Source organism: Bolinopsis microptera, chromosome 10 (assembly GCF_026151205.1).
Source record: "Bolinopsis microptera isolate Bmic1 chromosome 10, MBARI_Bmic_1.0, whole genome shotgun sequence".
In the NCBI taxonomy this organism is placed as follows: Eukaryota; Metazoa; Ctenophora; class Tentaculata; order Lobata; family Bolinopsidae; genus Bolinopsis; species Bolinopsis microptera.
In genome coordinates, this window is record NC_087081.1 from 14,835,949 (window position 1) to 14,863,789 (window position 27,841).

Consider the following 27,841-nt stretch of genomic DNA (forward strand, 5'->3'; position numbering starts at 1 on the left):
TTATACTCCATAAGCTTATTAAGCATAATCAAGTAATGAGAATAAAACACAAATACAACCGTGAACACAGTCCTAAAACTAAAACCCATAAGACAACACAACATTTCTCAACTGATGTTATAAAGCGTTTAACTCCGCGAGACAGGCTAGGGCAGGCTAGGGTGGCATGTTCACAATGAAACTGAACAGAGAGTGTTTAGTGGATGTGATAAGGAGCAGAAGAAGAACTGCCGGCCGTTACTGGAGCTGATTAGAGATTGGGGACTGATAACAGTGCTAGAACAGACAGAGGGAGAGATTACCACCTACTGATACTAGTACGTTTAATTGTGTGCACAGAGTTTGGCTTCAACCTCAGCTGATACCCTTAATTAAATTTGCAGATGGTCGGGAAACCTCGCTACTGGAGATGATTCCGCGATACAATTTGTTTTTATCAAGATTACTGAGCTGTGGTATTTATTGATAAATTTAATTTGTCTTCGATCGTTTCCTAATCTAGTGGACAATTGCCAAAATTATAGAAATAACAAAGAAATAAAAGAGTTTGATGAAATTGCAAGAATTTTAATAAAGTTACGAATGAATATGAAATTATAATGAAGCATCTTGATTCCCAGAAAAAAGACCCAGAAATTTTCCCCATGTGCTGTTTTTAGGAGCCCACTTAAAATCGCGTTACAAAGTTACAAATTAAACATCAGTCCACGTTATCTTCTATCATAACCCATAATTGAATATTGAAGGTAGGTAGCGTGGTGACGTCACAAATTAACCCATGACGTCATTAATCTATCCCTCTTCCTCTTCCTCCTCCTCGTCGAATTCTCCCTCCTCTTCGGCGGTGGCGTCCTGGTACTGAAATATGGACCGTGTTAGTCTAATTGCTAGATTATTACAGAAGCTAATGCATATCGAAAAAACAGATGATAATTGAAGATATGGCGTTCAAAGATAATTTCGTATTGAAGAAAATGTGTACAAAGATAATATCGTATTGAAGAAATGCTGAAAAAGATTATATCTAATTAAGAAAATTAAGGATCAAATTACCTGTTGGTACTCAGATACGAGATCGTTCATGTTGCTCTCAGCTTCGGTGAATTCCATCTCGTCCATACCTTCACCAGTGTACCAATGGAGGAAAGCCTTACGCCTGAACATAGCAGTGAACTGCTCGCTAATCCTCTTGAAGAGCTCCTGGATGGCGGTGCTGTTTCCGATGAAGGTAGCAGACATCTTGAGTCCTCTGGGAGGAATATCACAGACGGCGGTCTTGACGTTGTTGGGGATCCATTCGACGAAGTAGCTGCTGTTCTTGTTTTGTACGTTCAGCATCTGCTCATCGACTTCCTTCATGGACATACGTCCTCGGAACATGGCGGCAACTGTGAGGTATCGGCCGTGTCTGGGGTCGCAAGCGGCCATCATGTTCTTGGCATCGAACATCTGGGCGGAGAGCTCAGGGACGGTCAGAGCTCTGTACTGCTGGGATCCTCGGCTGGTCAGAGGAGCGAATCCGGGGATGAAGAAGTGGAGACGGGGGAAGGGAACCATGTTGACTGCGAGTTTCCTGAGATCAGCGTTGAGCTGTCCAGGGAACCTCAGGCAGGTGGTGACACCAGACATGGTGGCGGAGACGAGATGGTTAAGATCTCCGTAGGTGGGGGTGGTGAGTTTCAAGGTCCTGAAGCAGATATCGTAGAGAGCCTCGTTGTCGATGGCGAAGGTCTCATCGGTGTTCTCAACCAGCTGATGGACGGAGAGGGTGGCGTTGTAAGGCTCGACAACTGTGTCGGAAACCTTGGGGGAAGGTACGACGGAGAAAGTGGTCATGATCCTGTCGGGGTATTCCTCACGGATCTTGGAGATCAGGAGTGTTCCCATGCCGGATCCGGTTCCACCTCCGAGAGAGTGAGCCAGTTGGAATCCCTGAAGGCAATCACAGCCCTCAGCTTCCTTCCTGACTACATCCAGAACAGAGTCGACGAGTTCGGCTCCCTCGGTGTAATGTCCCTTGGCCCAGTTGTTTCCAGCTCCAGACTGCCCGAACACGAAGTTGTCAGGTCTGAAGATCTGGCCGAAAGGTCCGGATCGGACGGAGTCCATGGTTCCGGGTTCCAAGTCCACAAGGACGGCACGGGGGACGTACTTTCCACCGGTAGCCTCGTTGTAGTAGACATTGATCCTCTCCAACTGCAGGTCGGAGTCTCCGTGGTAGGTTCCAGTGGGGTCAACGCCATGCTCGTCAGAGATGACCTGAGATGGAATATTGTGTCACAAATAGTATTGGTCAGAGTCAACGTCATATATCAAACTTGAACGTTTTCTATGCAGATGTTTTGAAAGAAGCTGTAGTCATTCTCAATCTTAATCTTATTTCTGCCTTTTGTTTCTTTCAAAGTACGGTTAAACTTACTGAAGAAAAGTAAAAATCAAAACTATCTATGATTCAAATAAATGTAAATTGTAATTACTTGGAAATAGTGGGCAAACTTAGACTAAGATTAAGATTGACACTACCAAAAAGATAATAAAAGATAAACGAAGATTGCAAACCTCCCAGAATTTGGATCCGATCTGGTTGCCGCATTGGCCGGCCTGCAAGTGAACAATTTCTCTCATGGTGAAGAATTAACTGGAACAATCAAACTTAAGTTGATGAAAAGTTGAAGAAAAGTAATGCCTAGCATATTATTCCATGTCTTATATATAGTCCAGATAGCCGTTACCATGGATTAGAGTAATTGTTAGTTGCAGATATGCTCCATTGCATGCTGCTGCTTGTCTATAGTTTAACGTGAACTGTTAGGTCACGTGACCATTATCACTGTTAGGTCACGTGACCATTATCACATGCTAATAGTCACGTGGTCATCTAAACATGCTTGCTTTGCTCCTGAGAATCGGTTTAAATATTAATCTTTTAATCTTAATCACAGCTCCGGTTAAGTTAATTGTCATAGCTATGCTTGATTGAGAGGAAAAAGTTTAATAATGAAGAGTTTATATTGTTATTTTATAATTTGCGGTCGTTATATTTGAATATTAGACAAATAATCGCGTGATAGATATTAAATCTTATCTTCAACCTTGTGTAATAGGGAGGAAAGCACAGTGGGGAAGCAATGCCGTTCTTTCGAATAACTGAAACCTTAATTCCCCTCCAATATCTAATCGGAATTAGAACTGAATATTTCCAAAGAATTATTTAGCCAAAAATTGCATTTTAACCAAGTGGAAAAAAGGTATCTTGCCCCTTTATCGTATTCGGCAGTGCATCAGAATTCCAAAATTTCCGCTTGTTGTAATCTCATTTTTAAAGAAAAAGCAACAAGGTTTATCAGTATGGGAAACAGCTGATAATCTCACGGCTCGTTGCCAGATAATCTCATGGCTCAGTGCCTATCTCTTCTCACGTACAGAGTTACGGAAGGAGGTTTCTAAATGCGGAGAAAACATTGAAATGATAAAATTAAAATTGTTGTGTCGATATATCATCATATCCCTAGATCCAGGTCATCCTGACATTACTCTAGTAGCAGGGCATAGTACTAGAGTACATATTGTGATAATATGATTATGAAGGTAAAGAAATCGGAGATCGGAGTCGTCACATTCGGGTTTCCATTCATCTACTTGAATGGAAACCCAAGCATGGAAAGAGATCAAGAGGCAGGCCTAGGAAGTTGTGTATTACAAAGTGATGACACAGTTGACGCAGACTAATCCTTTTGGATGGAGATACAGTAAAACCCCGATATACCGCGCCCCGATTTACCGCAAACCCCGATATACCGCGGCCATTTCCTTTCCCCAAATAGGGCTAAACTGAAACATACATAATGTAAACCAAACAAAACCCCGATTAACCACAGATCCCGATTAAACGCGAATGTTTCCTTTCCCCAAACTCCGCGGTAAATCGGGGTTTTACTGTACAATGCAGTATATGTAACATGTGAGACCCACAAAAAACCTCACCGAACCTCCACGCGGTGTGGGGTGGGTGGCTCGAACGGGAGGTGCATGGGTGTTTCTAACCTATGCAAAGGAAGGGACTAGCCATCTCTACAACAAGGACAGGCTCTAATAGCCTCTACTAACATTAGAACCGCAGCATAACCGCTTTTCCCACAGGCAAATAACACCTTCCGCAGGAAACTAACACGCTCACAGGCTCCCAAGTGACGTATAACCCCAGGATTTGGTTTTGAATCGGACACTGAAAACAACGATAGAGGAGCGGTCTACACGCTCACAGGCTACCATGTCTCGTGTAACCCCATGATTTGACACGTTCACAGGCTACCATGTGTCGTGTAACCCCAGGATTTAGCACGCTCACAGACTACCACGTTTCGTGTAACCCTAGGACTCTAACAGTAACACTTAACAGACTCTACACGTTCTCAGGCTTTTACACGTTCTCAGGCTACCACGCCTCGTGTACCCTAGGATTTTGTTTTTGGTCGGACACCCAAAACAACGATAGAGGAGTGGTCTACACGCTCACAGACTACCACGTCTCGTGTAACCGCAGGATTCTAACACTTAACAGACTCTAACACGCTCACAGGCTTCCATGACGTCTCGTGTACCCTAGGATTTGGTTTTGGATCGGAAACTCAAAACAACGATAGAGGAGCGGTCTACACGCTTACAGGCTACCATGTCTCGTGTAACCCCAGGATTTTACACGTTCACAGGCTACCACGCCTCGTGTATCCTAGGATTTGGTTTTGGATCGGACACTCAAAACAACGATAGAGGAGCGGTCTACACGCTCACAGACTACCACGTCTCGTGTAACCCCAGGATTTAACACGCTCACAGGCTACCAAGTCTCGTGTAACCTTAGGATTTAACACGCTCACAGACTACCACGTCTCGTGTAACCCTAGGACTCTAACACTTAACAGACTCTAACACGCTCACAGGCTTCCACGTCTCGTGTACCCTAGGATTTGGTTTTGGATCGGACACTCAAAACAACGATAGAGGAGCGGACTACACGCTCACAGGCTACCATGTCTCGTGTAACCCTAAGATTTAACACGCTCACAGGCTACGAAGTCTCGTGTAACCCTAGGACTCTAACACTTAACAGACTCTAACACGCCCACAGGCTTCCACGTCTCGTGTACCCTAGGATTTGGTTTTTGGATCGGACACTCAAAACAACGACAGAGGAGTGGTCTACAGTGACGTTACAGGAACATTGCATACTCCTACGAGTTGCACGTAGCAGGCCATGACCGTCCCTGGAAGTCCCTGTCTCCTCATCGTTAACCCGTAAGGGGTTGCACCAGGGGCGGTGGTAACAGAAATTCAAGACTCTCGGAGTCTGTTGTCGATATCTATGTATAATATAATTATGGTATATAACTTGGGAGTCTCTCTCTCTCTAGCAGCAGGAGTTGGAGAATGGGGACGCGTTGTGAAAGCCACCGCAAGGAAGGCTTACAGTCGACGCCGACCAATCAAAAGAAGACATAACATGTAACATGTAGTCGTCACAAATCGAGTCGTGAGTAACAGTCCAATGATCCTACCGATTACACTTTTACAGATCGTAACTTAAGAAGAATTACACGATTATACCTATAGTGCTAGTAGTACCCATGGTAACACATACCTATAGTGCTAGTAGTAACCATGGTAACACATACCTATAGTGCTAGTAGTAACCATGGTAACACATACCTATAGCTCTATAGTGCTGTGAGATAACTGTTGTCAGACTTCTGGTTTTGCCTTTTCTCGCTGGTACATTTAAATGGCAGGTTATTTATAGGCATAGATTTCACAGGACCATTTTCAATTCTAAGCTATCAGAAAACATGATGTGAGCTTTTTAAAGATGATACGTTTGGGTAATATTTATTTTGTTAAACTAAATTCAGCGTAAGCAATAACAGAGAGAAATTTTCATAAATCAATTTGTGATAAATGTAATAAGATAAACCAGCAATCATACACAATCGATAAAATCAAACAATAAACAATACATATAAAGATATGATAATCCCAGGGTTATTTCAGTGTAGTAACCATGGTTACTAGTAGTTACCATGGTTGCACATACCTAGTAACCAGTTCTAGTAACCTAGTAACCAGTTCTACAATAAACAATACATGTAAAGATATTATAATCCCAGGGTTATTTCAGTGAAAGATATGTGTGTTACCATGGTTACACTACTAGTTACCATGGTTACTACTATTATAACTGTGACTTTCTTTACTCTCGCTTATAGTCTGATTGGTTATAAAGATCAGGTACTGATTGTTTTTCTAACATTGTTCACTCGGATTTAACATCTGCTGAATTGTACAGAGCCTGCTGCTCCAGTTCACCGATCTGTCTTTCTAACATCTCTATCTCACTCTGAGCGTTCAACTCAAACTCTTTTATTCGCTGCAGGTGTTGATAAACATGATTAGACGCTGGAATTTATGTTGAGGCCTATACTAAATAATAAGGGCCTATACTACTAGTACTACTAGATAATAAGGGCCTATACTAGATAATAAGGGATGCAATATTTGGGGTTCATAATCCTATAAGTATAATCGTATAATCGTATGGGCTATGTTACCATGGTTACTATGGGGGTACCTTGAGATACATCTGATCGACGATCTTCATTTGTTCTTTGTGCTCTGCAACCAGCTGTTCTCTTCTTATCTCTTGTGTGTTTGCTAACTGGGGAAGATGATGTTTTTAACGTTAACCTAGCTTATACTCTAGTAGCAGGGAGTAGTTGAGTGTTAACCTAGCTCACAATCTTTCTATTCTGGGAAATGACCTTAACTAAAACCTAAGTAGAACTGTTACTAGGTATGTGTGTTACCATGGTTACTAGGTATGTGTGTTACCATGGTTACTAGGTATGTGTTACCATGGTTACTACAAATATAAGTACTATAGTATTTACTACTACTACTAACCTTCGACACTTGCTAATTCTAAAAAATAAGTAAAATTCCATTCACCTGTTTCCTTTTTGTTAAAGCTTCCTTGTCCAGTTTCTCTTGCAGTTCAGTGAGCCCCTCTCCATCTTTCATCTCAGCTGTGAATTTGAGGATCCTCTCAACTTGTTTAGCTTGTACCATTTTGGTCAGCTCAATAACTTCGTTGCTCTGGTATTGCTCATATTCACGAATCTGTATTTCGTGCGCATCCTTCTTCACTTTCTTAAACTGAGTTAGCGGGTCAGTCATAAACCGAATATATAATTAGCAAAACAAAGGGTTGATCTTACAGTCTTACCAACACTAGCGGGTAAGGGTTGATCTTACAGTCTTACCAACACTAGCGGGTAAGGGTTGATCTTACAGTCTTACCAACACTAGCGGGTAAGGGTTGATCTTACAGTCTTAACAAAACTAGCGGGTAAGGGTTGATCTCACAGTCTTACCAACACTAGCGGGTAAGGGTTGATCTTACAGTCTTACCAACACTAGCGGGTAAGGGTTGATCTTACAGTCTTGCCAACACTAGCGGGTAAGGGTTGATCTTACAGTCTTACCAACACTAGCGGGTAAGGGTTGATCTCACACTTCACAGTCTTACCAACACTAGCGGGTAAGGGTTGATCTTACAGTCTTACCAACACTAGCGGGTAAGGGTTGATCTTACAGTCTTACCAACACTAGCGGGTAAGGGTTGATCTTACAGTCTTACCAACACTAGCGGGTAAGGGTTGATCTTACAGTCTTACCAACACTAGCGGGTAAGGGTTGATCTTACAGTCTTACCAACACTAGCGGGTAAGGGTTGATCTTACAGTCTTACCAACACTAGCGGGTAAGGGTTGATCTTACAGTCTTACCAACACTAGCGGGTAAGGGTTGATCTTACAGTCTTACCAACACTAGCGGGTAAGGGTTGATCTTACAGTCTTACCAACACTAGCGGGTAAGGGTTGATCTTACAGTCTTACCAACACTAGCGGGTAAGGGTTGATCTTACAGTCTTACCAACACTAGCGGGTAAGGGTTGATCTTACAGTCTTACCAACACTAGCGGGTAAGGGTTGATCTTACAGTCTTACCAACACTAGCGGGTAAGGGTTGATCTTACAGTCTTACCAACACTAGCGGGTAAGGGTTGATCTTACAGTCTTACCAACACTAGCGGGTAAGGGTTGATCTTACAGTCTTACCAACACTAGCGGGTAAGGGTTGATCTTACAGTCTTACCAACACTAGCGGGTAAGGGTTGATCTCACAGTCTTACCAACACTAACGGATAAGGGTTGATCTTACAGTCTTACCAACACTAGCGGGTAAGGGTTGATCTCACAGTCTTACCAACACTAGCGGGTAAGGGTTGATCTCACAGTCTTACCAACACTAGCGGGTAAGGGTTGATCTTACAGTCTTACCAACACTAGCGGGTAAGGGTTGATCTTACAGTCTTACCAACACTAGCGGCCAAGGGTTGACCTCACAGTCTTACCAACACTAGCGGGTAAGGGTCGATCTTACAGTCTTACCAATACTAGCGGGTAAGGGTTGATCTTACAGTCTTACCAACACTAGCGGGTAAGGGTTGATCTTACAGTCTTACCAACACTAGCGGGTAAGGGTTGATCTTACAGTCTTACCAACACTAGCGGGTAAGGATTGATTTGATTCTCTAGGTTCATGATGAGACGTGTATGAATAACTAAATTAGTTACTTACTCATTGCTTGATGCATGTTACTGCTACTATAGCTGGTTGCTATAGTTACTGTGGCTGCTATGGTTACTACGTGTGAATGTTACTGTTACGTATGGAAATTGGAACATACTTCCTAAACTTACGTATTCATGGTTTTCCTTCCTCTCTTGGCGGTCGTGTTCAAATTTTTCGCATTTGTGGATTTTCTCGACCGTCAAGGTTTCACATTTGTGATGCATAGTTAACACTTCAACCTGAGGAGATGGTTCCAATTAGGTGAAGAATATACAGCCCCCCCCCCCCCCCCCCCCCCCCCTGTAGGTAATATGGTTTATAACTTGATTTACAATTGGGTTACTAAACTGAGCCATACTTTGCGAATCAGAACAGTAACTACTAACTATGGTAACAGAACAGTTAACAGCTAGTTTTTAGCAAAGGTAATAACAAATTGACTCACTGATTTAGCCTGCATAATCATAGTGTAACTATGGTAACTAGTAGTGTAACTTACTGATTTAGCCTGCTTTTCATCGAATACACTTATCAACTGCTGAAACTCTTCCTCTGTCTCCCTAAATTATGACAATAATAGTGAAGTAGTGATGAAAAACTGAAACAATATCAATACTTCTTTAGCAGTTAAGAACTGCAAAAACTTTATGATTTCCATAATTCTGGGAGAAGCCGGAGTTTATAAAAACTCGAAAATAAGTTTTTTTTAAATGAGTTTGTCTTCTTTATAAAATTAAGTTTGTCTTTTTTATAAAAAGCACGCGACTTCGAACAATGGAATGGCAAGTATTTCAGAGGCCTGATTGCTGAACAAATGAGCACTTAAAATTAGTTAGTGACCATTATGTGATCACCACTTGTTTGCGCCCCTCCCTTAAATTGAACAAATTAGGTGATTTTAGAGGATACGCCGGTAAAATCTCTAAAAAAGTGTGTTTCTAGAGCAGAACGCGCACCTACTTTGCTAGTACCTCAGTTAAGTTTTTCAAAATTGTCCCACATTCAAACGACGATTTTGCGCCCCCCTATGATGCCCCCTCCCCCTATGATGGCGCCCCCCCCTATGATGGCGCCCCGCCCCCCTCCCCCTATGATGGCGCCCCCCCATGATAGCGCCCCCCTCCCCCTATGATGGCGCCTCCCCCCGCCCCCTATGATGCCCCCCCCCTATGATGGCCCCCCTCCTCCCCCTATGATGGCGCCCCCCTCCCCCTATGATGGTGCCCCCGCCCCCTATGATGGCCCCCCCTCCCCCTATGATGGCGCCTCCCCCCGCCCCCTATGATGCCCCCCCTACCCCTATGATGGCGCCTCCCCCCTCCCCCCATTAAAGGCCCCCCCTATGATGGCCCCCCCTCCCCCTATGATGGCGCCCCCCTCCCCCTATGATGGCGCCCCCCTCCCCCTATGATGGCGCCCCCGCCTCCTATGATGGCCCCCCCTCCCCCTATGATGGCGCCTCCCCTCGCCCCCTATGATGGCCCCCTCCCCGTATGATGGCGCCTCCCCCCTCCCCCTATGATGGCGCCTCCCCCCTCCCCCTATGATGCCCCCTCCTCCCTGCACAGCGGGGTCAGCTTCGTTACAGGCTTACCACGGGTTGTTAGTATGGTTCTGAGTTAATTTCTTTAACTCGTTTGTCTTCTCAATATTATTGTCCTTCAAAAGTCGCTCCATCTGCACTTGTTGGCGTTTTGAGAGCAAGTGCTTTTCCTAAACGTAACTAGTGGTTAGTGACTAATGGTTAGTGACTAGTGGTTAGTGATTTTCTGTCAATGCAGTTTTAAAATTTATCCCAGAGTTATTTTTTAGAAGATGTATTTTTGCAAATATAAAGTGTTTTTGAAAATAACGCATGTTTAACGCATTTTTAGGATAGGACCTAGAACATACGTTGATTGTACACTAACCTTAGCAAATTTCTTAAGAACCTCAGCAGTTTTCTTTTCTTTTTTCTGATAGAATTTAAGCCACACTTTTCCTTTTTTCAAAGTCTCTTCAGTGATGTCGTTAAAATTTACTCCAGATAACTCTGAAATAGTAGTGTAACTATGGTAACTAGACTCGGGGGGGGGGGGGGGGGTCTAGTTACCATAGTTACACTACACTAATAAAGTTATAGGGGGGCCGGGAGAGGGGGGCCGGGGGAGGGGGAGGGGGTTCTATATTGCTACTGCTACTCGATAATGTACTAGATATACGATATATGATCAATGAACCTTCAAAAGCAATAAGATTTGGGCAATACTCAATAACAGCAACAAATACAATACAGCGTTAGAAGTTAGCAATAATATAGCTTTGCAAAAGAAATAGCTCATTATTTCAGTATTTCAGATAGAGGTAAAAGTTTTACTTTTACTATTTCAGACTGAGTGTTCTACTTTTCACACTGACGATTTAATTAATTATTTTGAGTACTACACTAACACTTACTACACTAAATACTACACTATGTCATTAGTTATTATAAAAATACTCGAAAACAAGAGTATAACTAGTCACTAACCACTAGTCACTAACCACTAGTCACTAACCACTAGTCACTAACCACTAGTCACTAACCACTAGTCACTAACCACTAGTCACTAACCACTAGTCGCTAACAACGAGTTACAACAAGAGTACAACTTGCACTACAGGCACCTACAAGACAGTGTTCACCTAAAAAGAAGGTGTTCCGTCTGTTATCAGCTAGCCACATATTATTGTTCCGCTCCATGACCGACATCTCCCCCTCTGACCCTCTCAGTTTCCTTAGAACCCTTGCTGAGGTTGCTACAGGCATTGAGTGAGTTCTGCTCATCATCTCTACTAGTTTGCTGCTGGGTGCAGGTGCACAAGTGTAACCTAGCAACAGAAGAAGTGTAACCATGGTGACAACACAAGTGTAACCTAGCAACAGAAGAACGCTGATTCGATTCAGATATGGTTAAAGCTCTGAAATAGGCCAAAAGTATTAACATAAAGTCTCAAACGTTGAGATCACATCAAAAAACTATTGTCCGTTTCACTACCGAAGTAGAAAGAAACTTGATCTTACAAAAACATTCGGTGAACACGGAATTATGCATACGCATATTGTATACCATGGGTATTGGGTGAGCTACAAAACGACTGAGGTTTCCCAGCTCTTGGCTGGAATGATTAATTCTACAAATGGTATGTAGTTAATTGTACATCCTTGGTAAAATGTCACAAGACTTAGATTGGTGTAAATTATATCCTGAACAGATAGGTCACATATTAGGTAGGAACTGCAAACTTGAAGTGACAAAAGGGAGGACTACCTTCATCTAGCAACTGTATCCAAAGTAACTGTAGCCAAAGTAACTGTAGCCATAGCAACTGTAGCTATAGAAACTGTAGCTACTCAACGATAAGGTTTGTCTACATTCTACAATGAGGAGACGTACAGTTTAACAATTTGAGCACATTAAATTTTATATACTTTAGTTAAACACACTGTTAAATCAGACATACTCATATTTGATCAAAATTTTGTTTCCGAATTTTCGATGTCAGTTTTCATTTTGGGTTATTTAAATTCGTACAACAAAAAGATCACGAATTTACAAAATCGAAATATATTAGTTTGAAATATATATCAATGATTTTTAAAGAATTTGACACAATGTTGAATGAACATATTCAGCCTTGTGTGGAACAAAAACAAGCACATAATCAAGATGTAAGTAAATATCATACCTGTCACTAACTGACAGTTCAAGTGACAAGTGACTCGGTATTATTGTATTGTGGTAGTTGCAGTTCCACAGTTCAACACTATCATGATGTGTGCGAGATACTGGATACTCAGATACTGCTGAAAAGCTTTTGTTTTCTCGAGATGATATCAAAATTCAAGTTACCATAGTTACACTACTAGTTACCATAGTTACCAAGTTGCCTCAATCTCCTCAGCAATTACCTCCGCTTAATCATGCTGTGTTGGCTCTATCTATTATTATTATTCAGCTGAACACTAGTCCACTAGTCACTAACCACTAGTCACTAACCACTAGTCACTAACCACTGGTCACTAACCACTAGTCACTAACCACTAGTCACTAACCACTAATCACTACACATCCCCTCACAGTTCTCAGTAAACATGTCTCCAGTAATCATCTCATGAGTCACCCTAAAGGAGTTCTCACACCCCATATTATAGAAAGCGAACCTCCTCACTCCCCCGTACCTCTCCGCGCACTCCGCAAGCAACTTCCTTTCGTAAACCACAGCTCCTTCCACCCAGATCTTCACTGCTCCCTCCTTCAGAGTAAAGCTCCAAGTAGTGAGCCCCCTGAGTCTCCTGACCGAGGAGGGGGGAGAGCACTGGATACACCCCCCAGTCAGGATCACACGCGACCTGCTCCAGTGGAACTTACCGATAGCACTGCCAGCTTCGTCGTATAACACGAGTGTGTTTACCTTCCTCCACCTTACTTTGGAGGTCACCTGGACTCCGTGATCAGAGGAGGACAGGTCCTGTTCTACCGTACACTCCGGGTTAGAGCAGTACCCGCACCTGGGGTGCCAGCAGTCACATGTAGGGAGGGTGAGGGGGGCAGGGAGCCTTAACTCACCCAGTTTAGGAATTGCTCTTAACTCACCCACTTTAGGAACTGCTCTTAACTCACCCCCTTTAGGAACTGCTCGAATATAGCAGCCCTCCATGAACTTCAATATTATCCTGTCAACTGAAGCAGCTCCCAGTTCCTGGCATTTCTCTGGTAACCCAGGTCTCCTTGGGTCAACGTCCCCTTCAGAGAACAGCTTAGAGTACTGCAGTTCTCCGTCACATGTCAGCTCTATATCCTCAGGGTTGAAGTGCCACGCCCAGATCTGCTCCTTCTTTCCGCCGGCAGGAAAGGAGCGGTATGGTTGGTAGTTATTAGCACACTGCTCGATGTACACATCCCGTCCCATATCGTACTTAATAGTGTTCCACACCATCCTACCTACCCTACTCTGCCAACTCCCGTCATGGAGTTCCAGAATCATAGAGGTACGAGCTGCGGGGAGTTCGTTCCAAGACGGGTTAGTGTTATACACGTCTGGACGGAGGGATTTCACTTCTAGGATGTAGTCCTTGATAGGGAACATGAACTTCTCTACAGGTCGTTCTATTAGTTTCCAGTCCGTTGAAGGGGGTTCTTCCCCGGTAGAGGGAATCGGGGCAAACAGCGTTACCAGGAGCAGGGATAACATGACCCTGAGTTAAAAACGAGTCAGTGAGTAGAAGTGTTACTTCAAAAGTACACTACTAGTTACCATAGTTACACTCCTAGTTACCATAGTTACACTCCTAGTTACCATAGTTACACTACTAGTTACCATAGTTACACTACTAGTTACCATAGTTACACTACTAGTTACCATAGTTACACTCCTAGTTACCATAGTTACACTACTAGTTACCATAGTTACATTACTAAGTTACTAGAACTGCATGTAATATAATGAATGCAAATCTGTCACTCTTGACGCCGCGAGGTTAACTAAAACGATCGGATCAAAGTAACGCGTGGTTACACCTAGTCTATAATAAGGATGCTAACAAATGTTCCCTTTAAAATCCTGGTCGAAGTTCAACTGATTTTCACTTGTCATGATGCCTCACAGTGCAACATTAACTAGTAAAATAAAGGTTAAAGTAAATAAAAGAATCTTCAACCCCTAGTATCCAGTCCTAAGTAAAGTAAAACCCCTATTTACTGCAGAGTTTGGGAAAAATAAAAAGCCGCTGTAAATTTAGGTTCGCGGTGAATCGGGATTCGTAGTAAATTGGGTTTTGATCGTTCACGATTATACATGTTAAATACAATTTAGTGGAAGAAAATGACCGCGGTAAATAAATTTTACTGTAACCGTGCTTTCAGCCAATGTGAAGTGCCCCAGGATATAATGCCGTATCCTTAAGTGCCCTAATGCCAATGGGCTAATGAGTTCGGCTCCAGGACTTCAAGCCCTTTGAGTAGAAAATAGCGTATATTTTATACGGCGGGACGGATGCAAAATTTCTAGCTTTTGAAAAAAACGAAGAAGTTTATAAAATTAAATACAATGAATGCTTCGCGGTAATAGCATAATTCAATCGCAGTTGTATTATTGCGCTTCTGTTTGGGGTACTAAATCTTTAAATTCCATTCAGTCTTCATTTTCAGCTTAAATAAAATTAATTTGCGGTATAAAATGTCATTATCATTACTAATACTATTTCTACGACGAAGAAAAATGTAAATTTCCGTCTCACAACAAATTCAAAAGCTATCTAGTTACCATAGTTACAAAAAGCTATCTTCAACAAAATAGGAATTCTTGCTCTCCCTAGTCTTATTGCTAAAAGCTGTCTAACTTTGATACACCAGTAGTAGTGTAACTATGATAACTAGTAGTGTAACTATGGTAACTAGTAGTGTAACTATGGTAACTAGTAATGTAACTATGGTAACTAGTAGTGTAACTATGGTAACTAAGTAACTAGTAGTGTAACTATGGTAACTAAGTAACTACTAGTGTAACTATGGTAATATATCTGAAAGAGCACCACTAAGAGTAATACAAATTACAAACGGCAACGATGAATCCACAGTATTTTGAAATTAACTTTTAACGACTGTCTCACATAGGACCAACAACACGATGAACGAGATAAATAGAAACCTTCTCTTTAACGTGTCTGAGTTACATGATAACAAAATAATATAACAATTGTAAGAGTTTAGCTCAAACGTTACCACCTTGATGGTATATAAAGATTATTGTTAATTTGCATAATATTACGATTTTAATATCTGCTGTTATGAGAAAGCATATTGAATTCCACAAGATGGGAAAATAGATATGACAAGTGCTTTCGACACCATCAAGAGAAGTACTAGATTACAGTTTTTAGAGGGCTGTTCTAATGACAACCTAAAAATGGCTAGGTTACCATAGTTACACTAGGTTGTTACCATAGTTACACTAGGTTGTTACCATAGTTACACTAGGTTGTTACCATAGTTACACTACTAGTTACCATAGTTACACTAGGTTGTTACCATAGTTACACTAGGTTGTTACCATAGTTACACTAGGTTGTTACCATAGTTACACTACTAGTTACCATAGTTACACTAGGTTGTTACCATAGTTACACTAGGTTGTTACCATAGTTACACTACTAGTTACCATAGTTACACTAGGTTGTTACCATAGTTACACTAGGTTGTTACCATAGTTACACTAGGTTGTTACCATAGTTACACTAGGTTGTTACCATAGTTACACTAGGTTACCATAGTTACACTAGGTTGTTACCATAGTTACACTAGGTTGTTACCATAGTTACACTAGGTTGTTACCATAGTTACACTAGGTTGTTACCATAGTTACACTAGGTTGTTACCATAGTTACACTAGGTTGTAACCATAGTTACACTAGGTTGTTACCATAGTTACACTAGGTTGTTACCATAGTTACACTAGGTTGTTACCATAGTTACACTAGGTTGTTACCATAGTTACACTAGGTTGTTACTCGCAACAACAGCTGTAGTAGTACGAGTGAATAACGAAACTTTGACGCAAAGGTTTTCATCGGCACTAAATGTGCTTTAAGCTTTTCAAGGAGACAGTTTGTCAGGATTACCATGGTAACATATTATAACAGTTTGTCAGGATTACCATGGTAACATATTATAACAGTTTGTCAGGATTACCATGGTAACATATAACAGTTTGTCAGGATTACCATGGTAACATATAACAGTTTGTCAGGATGTTTTTCCACTTTTATTCGCTAGCAGGTGGACTGAATCTAGTGAGAGTAGTTACCATAGTTACACTACTTGTTACCATAATTATACGTAGAACGCCCTGTTATACCAGTATCTATCAATGAAATGCCATTATAGTGAGAATATGCAGATAAAGCTGATGTTGTGGATGATGATGTGGCCTGGCTATACTATACTGTCCGTATAAGCGTATAGTAATACTGTCCGTATAAGCGTATAGTAATGCAGTGTTGAAGAGTGGACTGGAATCTTGATGTGAATAAAAGTAAGACCTCGTTTATAAGCTTATAAGGTAGACCACACGGTATCACGTGCTAAGGTGTTTAGATATGTAAGGGGTTTCCGACCACGATTTGTTTGTTGAACCTCCAAGGAAGGATGGTGGAGATTATTTGATTAGAGGCTCTCATGAAATGACTCCTTTATCAAAACATTTATGATAACGTTTTATTCTAGCTTTATTCTTATACATATTTCTAAAAGTTTAGTTTATAGTAGTCTTTACATCAGGTTGAGACGGTTATATTTTACCATGGTAATCCTGACAAACTGTTATATGTTACCATGGTAATCCTGACAAACTGTTATATGTTACCATGGTAATCCTGACAAACTGTTATATGTTACCATGGTAATCCTGACGAACTGTTATATGTTACCATGGTAACGGTTATCTATTTAGTCTTTCACGCAGGACAGAGTAAATATTTGGGATGCTATTTTACTAACGAAGTTTTAGAAATTTAGAATACAAGAATACAGTGTTATATATTATATATTTATATACATATTAAAATGCAATTCAAAATAAACAGGAGAGGAGAAATGAGAAAATTGATATTTATAATACAAATTATTGATCCCTTGGTGTAGACTAATTTTATTTTATATTTAGTGTGAACGATCCATAATAACATGTATCGATATTGTTTAAATATATGATCATCAGGCTAAAAAACCGTAAAAACAGGGATATTATTCATAGGGAATTAAGTTTGTAAATTAAGATTAACGGAGCTCAAAGCTAGTAAAATTTACATGGGTAAAACAATGGATTAACAAAGAGTTGAAACTACTCAAATTCTTAAAAATGTTGTTTAAACAAAGCGCAAGATGATTTTATTATCGTCACTTTTTGGAAATAAATACTTGAATACGGTTATGCTGGATGCACAGCGGGGTCGGATGCAGCAAGAAACTCTAACCTCAAAAACAGATAATTTGAATCACCGGAATATTGTACGACAGCAAGGCGATCGGTGATATCCTTTTTTAGTGAAAATTTGATTAGGAAGAATCCAAATTAACGGATCAGGTAATACTAAATAAAATGTAGTGGATTTAAATCTTATAAACAGTATGGCTAATTTATATGTAATCATTCTCGTAATCATTATCATTATGAACTACAGATTTAAATCATATTTAAATCATATACTTATGATCTTTAACACCCATCTGACCGTAGAGGACGAGTGTTAGCAATATAACTATAAGTATTGGTTAAAATCGCGACAGTTAATATGACTCTTTTATCAAAACAGTTAATATGACGAATAAAATCAGCCAGACGGCAGGGCGGTAACTGGATAATAATTGATAATACGGAGTAAGGATCTGATATTAAAATTAGAAACACCTAACACTCTGATATAATGCCGGTATACTGGAGCTAGGGACTAGGTTACATGACTAGGCGGGACTAGGTTACAGATGTATCACGTGATACCTCTGTAACCTAGAGTAGTATCCTAGGTTATACACGTGGTTGCCTAGGTTACAGAGGTATTTTAGGTTATACACGTGGTCACCCTCAAAATTGGAGGGAGTGGGACAAGGTGAGGTAGATATACCTGCTCTGCGGTATTGAGGGGGAAAGGAAGGTGGGCTGGGGAGGAGGGGGAAGTGCGAGATCAATATTATGTGCTTCAGATCTTTGATCTAATTTCTTACATGGAAATTAAATTGCTCAATAACCCTGGAAGGGGTGCCTTCAACAAAGGTGCAGTCCTACACCCCTGTGATGTTGGCTGTTAAGGCCCTGAAATTGAATCACGGACTTTATAAATCACAGTTGACTTTTCAGACTATGATCTAACTAGTCTGAATTAACGGTGAACCCGAAGTTTGTAGGAGTTCTATACGTTCTATAATGAGGTTCTATATGTTCTAAAATTAGTTCTATATGTTCAATAATAAGTTCTATATGTTCTATAATAAGTTCTATATGTACTAAAATAAGTTCTTTATGTTCTAATGTTCGAACATTCAACAGGTTCCAGGTCATCACGCCTCATTCCGACCACACTGTGCACCATCATTCCTGCACTCTGTAATTAAATCTGAGCTGCTGATTAGTTGATGGTGCTGCGACCAGCAGTAATCACGACCCCGCTGTACACAATCAACTAATCACGCACCACCATCAACTAATCACGCACCACCATCAACTAATCACGCACCACCATCAACTAATCACGCACTACCATCAACTAATCACGCACCACCATCAACTCAACTGAACGGACTTCAAATGCGGTGAAAGTTATTTACTAAATTTAAAGGGGTTCACACATTCAATAAAAGATAGTTCTTCAGACTTGTTTGTTGATTGGTGTTCAAGGATCACCACTAAAGCACTAACTAACTACACCACCATATACATCAGGGTGAGACGGTTACAGTACGGTGCTCGTAGTACCACTAAAAATAGCGGCTGCGCTCGAAGGCTTATGTTGGGTAAATTCTAAAGAACTGATGACAACACTAGAAAACTGATGATACCAGAGCAACTGTGCTTTGTAGTGCTGATGATCTTAGTTATCTGCACACTACAGTACAGCTAGTAGTTGTTATCTGCAGAGTTGAGCCTCCTTGTGTGTTTAAAAACATAACAGGAAAATTCCAGGGTTCGCCTGGTTCGGTTGGTAATCTCTTCAACGAAATAATTAAACATTTAGTTATTAAACATCTAGTCATTAAACAGTTAGTTATTAAACAGTTAGTTAATAGCATAATCTCTCTTATAATTGTAATTAAACATCTAGTTATTAAACTTAGTGACATTTGGAGGTGTGACTTGTTGTATCGGTATTTCTGGATTGTTTAATTAAAAAGCTTGCATAACTAACATGTCATACGTTGTAATTGTTAGTTAACATTTATTTGTAACATTGTAGCCGAGCCACTGTCTGCATATCATCACTGTGAGTATAACTACTAACATTACTACTAATAGTTTTAGTTATTACTAAAGAACAAATGATAAGTCAGCCTCTGTAGGTGACTCTGGGTCGCTTTATTTGTAAGGTAAAAGAGCCTCCTAGTTTATATTTGGTGTTAAACTACATAGCAGAAATATTCCTGGGTTCGGTCAATATTTGATAAGTTAATCCGTGCAACAAAATTGTAATTAAACATTCGATTATCAAACTTGAGTTAGTGACAATTGGAGGTGTAACTTGTTGTATCCATATTTCTGGATTGTTTAATTAAAATACTTGAACAAGCATTGAAGCGCGCGAGCCACTGACAGTGACTGTATATTACAACTAGTATCAGTATTAAACAAGTATCTCAGTTAGCTGTGTTTTGTAAGAAGATTGAATGTTATTCATAATCTGTTTATGAACAGAAAAAGCCCGAGGTCCCCAATTGCCAAGTAAGCCAAATTAAAATGTTGGACTTGTCGACGGTCTTGGAGCAAATATTTTACGAGTATCATTTGTATCGATGCAAGGATGAATGATAAATGAATGAGATTCAAAGCAAAATATCTTGGCCATGGCTTGTCATTGTTAATGGACTAACCCGGCGCACGCACGCTACTTCGTAGCACTTGCCTCGGGCTATTATGTAGTATTTCAAGAAGAAAGCGGCGTTATAGGTACACCTACAGCCACAGGATAAAATAATCAGCCGGGATAGAATAATCAATTCTGATAATCCCGGCTACCGCTGTTAGTGTTAATTTATTCCCGCTTAACAAATAATCCCAGCACAGTTCTACTTTTTATAATCCCGCTTTGGCGAGTTTGCTAAATCACTCTACTGCTACAGTCTGTTCTTAATAGGACCCTCGACAGTTGGAACCAACTTAAATCGATGTATTTCCGAACGCTGATTTCGAATCACCCCCATGACAATATGACATAGGGCCGAGTTAAAATGCTCCCCTGCAGATATTGGCGAAAAGCTGTCTTGATCACGTGATATGACCGTATAATGAAGTTTTAGTTAGTCTAATTTCTCGTTAGGATTAAGATTTCAGCATATTATGCTAAATGCTTTTGTGAGGGATTGGGATCGATTAGAGGGTAATTAGGGAATTCGAATAGTCATTCAGGGCCACCTAGAGTCTAGAGTACGGGTCAAAAAAGTCACGTGACTGTAAAAACATGAACAGTAACTGTCACCAAGATGCATCATGCAGTTAGGCCTAACGCCTAATTTAGGTCTGTAATTTAGGCCTAACTGGCCTGGTTAGGTCTAATTGTTGATTCACAATGTTAATCCTTCGCATCTCGCCGATCTGCATGTGGTCGCGAGAAGCATTATTGGATGCGCGGCGCGGCCCAGAAGTGGGCTACAAGTCTAACTGGTTATAGACCTAACTGCATCTTGATGACAGTGACAATCAAGTGTTATAAAGTAATCAATTGTCATTCCCGCTTTGGCTCAACTTGAACTAAATTTGGTTTGTTTTAATATTCCCATGATAATCTCATCCGTGTTTTGATGTTGACGGATGTTACTCGTCTAAATTTCTTCGAAGTAGCGCGCGCTGCTTTCTTCTTGAAATGTTAAATGGCCCGACGGCAAGTGCTACGCGACGAAGTAGCGCGCGCCGGGCCAGATCATTAACAATGCACAATGGTCAAGTTTTTATGACGCGCATCACGTAATTAACTACTATTATTATTATATATACTAGTATATAAGTATATTATTATTAAATATTATTACTAGTACTACATGACAACGCGCATTGAAATTGGTCAAAAATGTTACGTAACTTTTTAATTTGACCGAATTGCACCTTTCAACAATTAAAATAATATAACACTAGTATTACACTGGACCTGATAGATCGGTAAATATGCTTATCACTTATGCTACATTCAACATTATTTCAATTTGAGCACTATTAGCAAAGTTTTAACTTTCATTCTCATTATTAACTTATACTTATAGTTAAAGTAGAAGAGAAACATCTCTTGGACACTGTGACTGATTACGCTGATGACATGGCCATGTTAGATAACTCAAAAGAGGGGCTGCAGGAAACCACTGACCTTTTCTGCAAATACAGTGCCTATGCGGGTCTGAAGATTAATGCTGGAAAAACACAGAGCATGGTTGTCAGCAAAAGTGCATCGCAGAGGCCGTATTCTAAAGACGACACTATGGACATCAATGTGGAAGGTCTCCCAATACAGCAGGTCAGCAATTTCATTTACTTGGGTGCAATCATCAGTGCAAATGGAACAATTGACAAAGAACTATCAGCTCGAATTCAAAAGGCCTCTGGGGCATTCTATCAGCTTAGCAGTATATGGTACAGTCGCAGCATCAAGACTCCAACAAAAATCAGGATTTACAAAGCGGCTGTTCTCACTATACTGCTCTATGGAAGTGAGGTATGGAATACCACACAGACGCAGATGAAAAGATTTGAGGTGTTCCATCATGATAGATGTCTGAGGAGCATCCTGAAAATCAAATGGTTTTATCATGTATCTAATGCTGATGTACTTAAGCGGGCTAACATCGCCCCTGTTGATACTTTCGTACGAGCAGCTAGACTCCGATGGTTTGGCCATGTGGTGAGGATGCCAGAAGAAAGAATACCAAACTATCTTCTGCACTGGATCCCAAAGCATGGTAAAAGGTCAAGAGGTAGACCTAGGAAAAACTGGTTGTCATGTGTCCGGGAGGATGCAGCAATCTTCACAGGTGTCGATAACATCACGATAGAAGATGCAGAACAACAAGCTACAGACAGGGTTCACTGGAGAGGTCTAATACACCGGAGAAAGGAGTTACTATGTGGTGCAGGCCACTCCAACGACTAGGAGGAGACCTTTCCAAGTACAAGTAAGTAGTATAGTTAAAGTTATACCCGTTTTTGGATTTTGATTTAACGGTAATACTCGTAAAATATTTGTCCCAAATATTCGTCCGTCGACGAGTTCAACTTGGCGCGCGATTTGGTAGGTTTTTACTTGTTATAAACCTACAGGATTTTGATTCGCATGACCATATATGGAATAAAAGCACTTCATGAGATACGCCACAGGAGGGGCTAAGTGCAAAGAAACTGCTGCTCACTGCTGCTCACTGCTGCTCACTGCTACTAACTGCTGCTCACTGCTGCTCACTGCTACTAACTGCTGCTCACTGCTGCTGTCGCGCGCGCGCCCATAGCAGCAGTGAGCAGCAGTTAGTAGCAGTGAGCAGCAGTGAGCAGCAGTGAGCAGCAGTTGCGCGCAGCGTGCGTTGCCCAGTAAAGACACGCATATAACTGCTGCTCACTGCTACTAACTGCTGCTCACTGCTGCTCACTGCTGCTCACTGACAGCAGCAGTGAGCAGCAGTGAGCAGCAGTGAGCAGCAGTTTCTTTGCACTTAGCCCCTCCTTTGTCATACGTTGTATGACCCGCCGCGCACGAAGTGCGCGGCTCCCCCTGTATCCATAGTGAAACGACCGTGGGGGTCGCAACGTGATACAAGCCCCTCCTGTGACGCGTGCATTTTTGGGAGAATCGCGCACGCATATATATGAACAATTTAGTTGCGTTCTGTTCTCGTCATCAGTCATGCGCGACGTTGAGCCGTGATCTACGATTTTTTTTCTTCAGTGCACAATTGTGAATTAATTTTATCGCTTTTCTAAGATGGCTATGTTCTTCGAACAAATGTTTTGCTATTTTCAAAATTAAGTTTCACGTTTTGTTCTTTATAATTACTAGCAGGAACCCGTCTAACCCTAAAGTGGTGTCAAGACTGAGAGACTGAGAGACTAAAATAATTATTACCTATTTAATTCGCGTTTTTGACACCACTTGGGAGTCCAAATTTTGGGCACTTAAATTCTTATTCCTTGGCCAATTTTTTATTTTTTCATGCTGATTTGAAGGCCATTAAAGCATTTGACCCAGTCAAAAAAGTTTCAGTTGCATATCTTTTACGGTTTTTGCGGAAAGTCGCGCTAAAGTTGATGCCGTGGTGTCAGTAAAATGGCACGGATCCATATATCCATATATATCGTCTCGCTTCATATATAGTAAGATAGTAAACAAATTAGACTATATTAGTATTTAGAATCTATTTTTCTGCTCTTATAAGTGAACTATATTAATAGCCAATAGGTTATTAGGCAGACTAGTCCCGCTTTTACTTTTTGACATTCTTCATAATTTGGGGTAATTTTGGTGTTTCCAAACCACGAATGACAAATGTAATTACTATGTTTATTCTGGCGCATTCATATTATTGTATGAAACATTTCGATACAAAACACTGTAATATTAAGCAATAAATCAGAAAGGAAGCACAATTAAATAATAGTAATACTTAGGTTAGTGGGTGAAACTATTTGCAAGTTTTAATTACTAGCCTTAATTACTAATATATTTGTACAAATGTCACCTCAGTGGCACAATTGGTTGATAGTCTTGGGCCTTTAACCCGGAGGTTGCGAGTTCGAATCCCGGCTGGGTCAAAATTTCAATAATCGTCAATTAGTTCATGCATTAAAGGCTTGTGTATACATGTTTCTGAAAAATAGAACTAGTCACCCACCAACGTTATTACACAGTAATATAAGATTTAATACCGTATTGTAGGTTTACAACCTACCAGGACGCGCGCCGAGTTGGACTCGTCGACGGTCCAATATATGGAACAGATATTTTACGAGTATCACCCGTTAAATACCGTATAATGTGGGCAAAGCTACTCAGTTTACGTAACAAATGTAACATGTGAGGTGTATCGTCTAATGTTTCACCCTCCCATGGGAATATAACAACAGAGCAGTAAACACGTGCTCTGGATAACGCTAAGTAAAGGTTAGTCAGCTCAAACTCAGCCCTGCACCCCTTCACACTGTACAGTACTATTACAGCTGGCCACTGAGCAGAATAACTAGACCCACTGCGACACACTGCTATCTTACTATCAGTGTAAACACATCTCATATTAACACTGTCCTTAACAAGTGACAATACACTACTATCGACATAAGTAACTATACCTATATCAGAATAATTTAATTCATGCATAGCAGTACACAATCTATCTAATTCATTATCAAATACACGCATAATACTAGTAACATTGTAATCAGTAAACACATGCATGACAGGTAATGTACCGTGTATAAAATGTCCTTGTAATTGTGTAGGTAAAATCATATCTAATACATTAGGTTTTCCTGAAGAATATAATTCTCTTAATTGTTCTCGTATTACACATAAGATGTCAGATAAATCACATGTGTTTCTAAGGCTCATTGATAAATGTACAAACTGAGTGGATGATAGTTTGAAAGTTATCATTCTTAGTTTGTCAATAATTCCCGTTTTATTCAAACTCCAATAACCCTGTGCCATGTCACATGCAACCATGACAGAGTACTTTAATAATAACAACTTGTCCCTCAGTTCACTACACTTCACAATTGAGCTGCAATATAATAACTCCTGTATATCATCAATAAATATGTGACAGTTGGTCACAGCACTGATTGTGTCTGTTAACTTCTGTATATCCATACGTGTTATCTCTACAATGATAACTTTACACTTACTCTCTGATATTAGAGTAACTAGTTCTGTGACGTCAGACATGCTGGTATCTTCGTATTCTACACCAGCTTTCTTTAATGAACGCTGATAAAGCTGACAGTTATTACCTTTACCACCGAATTTGAATAACACAACCTTATTGTCCTCATTAAATTGTTGTACAAGTTTGATTATTCGACCGCAAAGTATTACACTTTTTCCCGCTCCAGCGGGTCCATTAATCCACAACAGATTCTCGCTTGATTCGAACGCTTTACATTGTTCTGCTGTCAGGTTATCCACTTCAACATAGTTTCTTATAACATCAGGAGCTGTTACAACTCCAGGATTCTGTGCACGATTCTTACCTTTTTTTGGTAAAAATATAAATTTTCCTGATCTGAGCTGTTCATCAATGTTTAATATGCAGTTTGCTAAACTACATTTCGATTGATCGCAGTTAGCCCATATAACAAGTAAGATATTTCTTACTTTTTGAAAGGCATCACAATTAATTATTGTATCTTCAGCTATTGTTGCATTGTTATTCCACCAAGAACCAAAACTTGATAAGTCGTCGTCTGATGAGATGTCATCGCTGGATAAGTCATCGCCTGATGAGATGTCATCACTGGAGATTTGTCTTTCTGTATCTCTGACTCCGAGAAAGCAGCCCCTCAAACAACTTAAAAACCGAGAGAAATAACCTTGCTCTTCTTCAGGGCTGGTTTCTCTGGTTTCTCTGACTTCTGTTGATGTTCCTGAATTTATGAGTTCCCCACTATCATTATCGTTGATTTTGTTAACATCTACAATGTCCTCATGAAATATCACGGTTGATAATTCTGAATCGCTTAGCCGAAGTTTTGTATCTTCACTAGCCTGGAACTGTCCTTTAAATTGTTTACTGAAATTAGGATACGCAGTGAACTGACGGATAGTTGTGTCCTTTTCTATACATTGAATCAGAGATTCTATCTTCTTTCTCTGCTCAACTGACTTTTTGAACGTACCATATAATGCTCGGAAGTGCTTTTCCTTGTCAATCGCAATATCATCGATGTCAATGTGAGACATGTTCTTAACTTCAATTATAACAATGGAGCCTGGACATAAAATTAAAAAATCACATTCTCCTTCAATTACCGGCTTTTTAGATTTACATTTAGGACAACCCCTTCTCACATGATTTTTATCACACGTACGGTATTGATGGTGCGTGTATTCAAAGTTATGAAGAACGACGATCTTACCGTCCGGTAATTTCTCTAATGCCCTATACACCATAACTTCAGCCTCATAATCAGACTGACGTTGTCGTTCGTCTTTGAAGTCACTACTCTCCGGGTACCTGTCTATATACGTCTGATCTGGAGCTCTCGGCAGCATAATAGGTCGTTCGTGATCAGAGGTGCAGAAATTGAGGAATATTTCTTCTCCGTTCTTTTCGTAGTTGTCCATTGTTCTGTAAATTAAGATATTCTGAAATAAATGAAACTTTATAAGTTTAAAGCTATATGTAGTAATCATAGTTTGTAAATGAGATAGCAGGTGTTCAGGATAAAGAACGAATTTTGATTAAGGGGAGCTGTGAGGGGTGGAGTTTTACATTCATATTATTACCTTGATATTTAAGATTAATGTTAATCTTTAGTACGGAAATATTTGAAACGCAGCTGAATCTCTGTCCGGAATCTGCAGGTACTTAAAATATATTATCTTGTCAATTATTGCGAGCAAGGTAGACCATTTTTTGATAAGATATCATGGACTACTGCAAATGTGCGGGGCGGAATATTTTAAATTATTGTTTAGGATGAAGAATGAGTCATGAAAGGGAGCTGTATAGTGTATAATAGCTGGATAACTATAATTAGTCTAGATCCAAGACATATGGCTATATTGGAATATCAAGCCAATTAGTGGTAGTAAACATACATATTCTTACCTTGATATTCAAGATTGATGTTGTTCTAATTTACGAAGAAATTGGAGCACGCTGCTTGATCGCTGACCTGAGTCTAGTACCTAAAATACAACATCTTGTTAGTCACTGAGCACTGATATGAGCAGGTTAATCATATTGTGATTATCCTGTCAATTTTCGCGAGCAAGATATCATGATTCATGGACTACAAATGACGTGTGGGGCGGAATATTTTGAAATATTGTTTAGGATGAAGAATGAGTCATGAAAGGGAGCTGTATAGTGTACAGGGACAAAAGGATTTCGCGATTATTTTGGTCAAAAATCGCGGTACCGCGAAATTTAACAGGCTATACATTAAACTATACATAGTGTAGTCATTCTGGCAAAATAACGTGAACAATTTTTTTACAAAGGATTTTTGATTTCTACTTGTAGATATAGGTCTCAGCTAACTTCTCTCAAAATTCCCAAGAAAAAAAAGTTGTGCAATTTGCGTGGAGGCCACGCCCCTTTTTTAATATTTGCTCGTAATCGGAAACTATTGAAAATCGTAATTTTCGTCAATTTTCACAAGTTTGATGGCTAAATCTTTGTATTTTTGCACGAGAAATCGATTCCCGTTGATGTTTTTGCTCTATAACGAGTTT

The 27,841-nt window shown here is 40.3% G+C and overlaps 3 protein-coding genes across 3 annotated transcripts; all 3 read right to left on the bottom strand.

Annotated features, from left to right (window-relative positions):
- Window positions 1-546: 546 nt before the first annotated feature.
- Window positions 547-2,768, bottom strand: LOC134821768 (tubulin beta chain-like). The gene is made up of 3 exons (XM_063832534.1): window positions 2,560-2,768; window positions 1,054-2,259; window positions 547-858 (listed from the first exon to the last, which is right to left on the bottom strand). The coding sequence occupies exons 1-3, from the start codon at window positions 2,623-2,625 to the stop codon at window positions 793-795; spliced, it is 1,338 nt and encodes a 445-aa protein (XP_063688604.1). The 5' UTR covers window positions 2,626-2,768; the 3' UTR covers window positions 547-792.
- A 3,436-nt stretch (window positions 2,769-6,204) lies between these two features.
- LOC134822411 (sodium channel and clathrin linker 1-like) lies at window positions 6,205-11,512 on the bottom strand. Its single transcript, XM_063833456.1, has 8 exons — window positions 11,353-11,512; window positions 10,599-10,720; window positions 10,283-10,401; window positions 9,188-9,248; window positions 8,817-8,927; window positions 7,000-7,206; window positions 6,623-6,709; window positions 6,205-6,421 (listed from the first exon to the last, which is right to left on the bottom strand). The coding sequence occupies exons 1-8, from the start codon at window positions 11,495-11,497 to the stop codon at window positions 6,308-6,310; spliced, it is 966 nt and encodes a 321-aa protein (XP_063689526.1). The 5' UTR covers window positions 11,498-11,512; the 3' UTR covers window positions 6,205-6,307.
- An 833-nt stretch (window positions 11,513-12,345) lies between these two features.
- On the bottom strand, window positions 12,346-26,962 carry LOC134821663 (uncharacterized). The gene is made up of 5 exons (XM_063832366.1): window positions 26,888-26,962; window positions 26,047-26,746; window positions 25,179-25,977; window positions 12,718-13,906; window positions 12,346-12,681 (listed from the first exon to the last, which is right to left on the bottom strand). Exons 2-4 carry the CDS (start codon window positions 26,723-26,725, stop codon window positions 12,766-12,768), a joined length of 2,619 nt encoding a protein of 872 aa, XP_063688436.1. The 5' UTR covers window positions 26,726-26,746; window positions 26,888-26,962; the 3' UTR covers window positions 12,346-12,681; window positions 12,718-12,765.
- Between the last annotated feature and the right edge of the window lie 879 nt (window positions 26,963-27,841).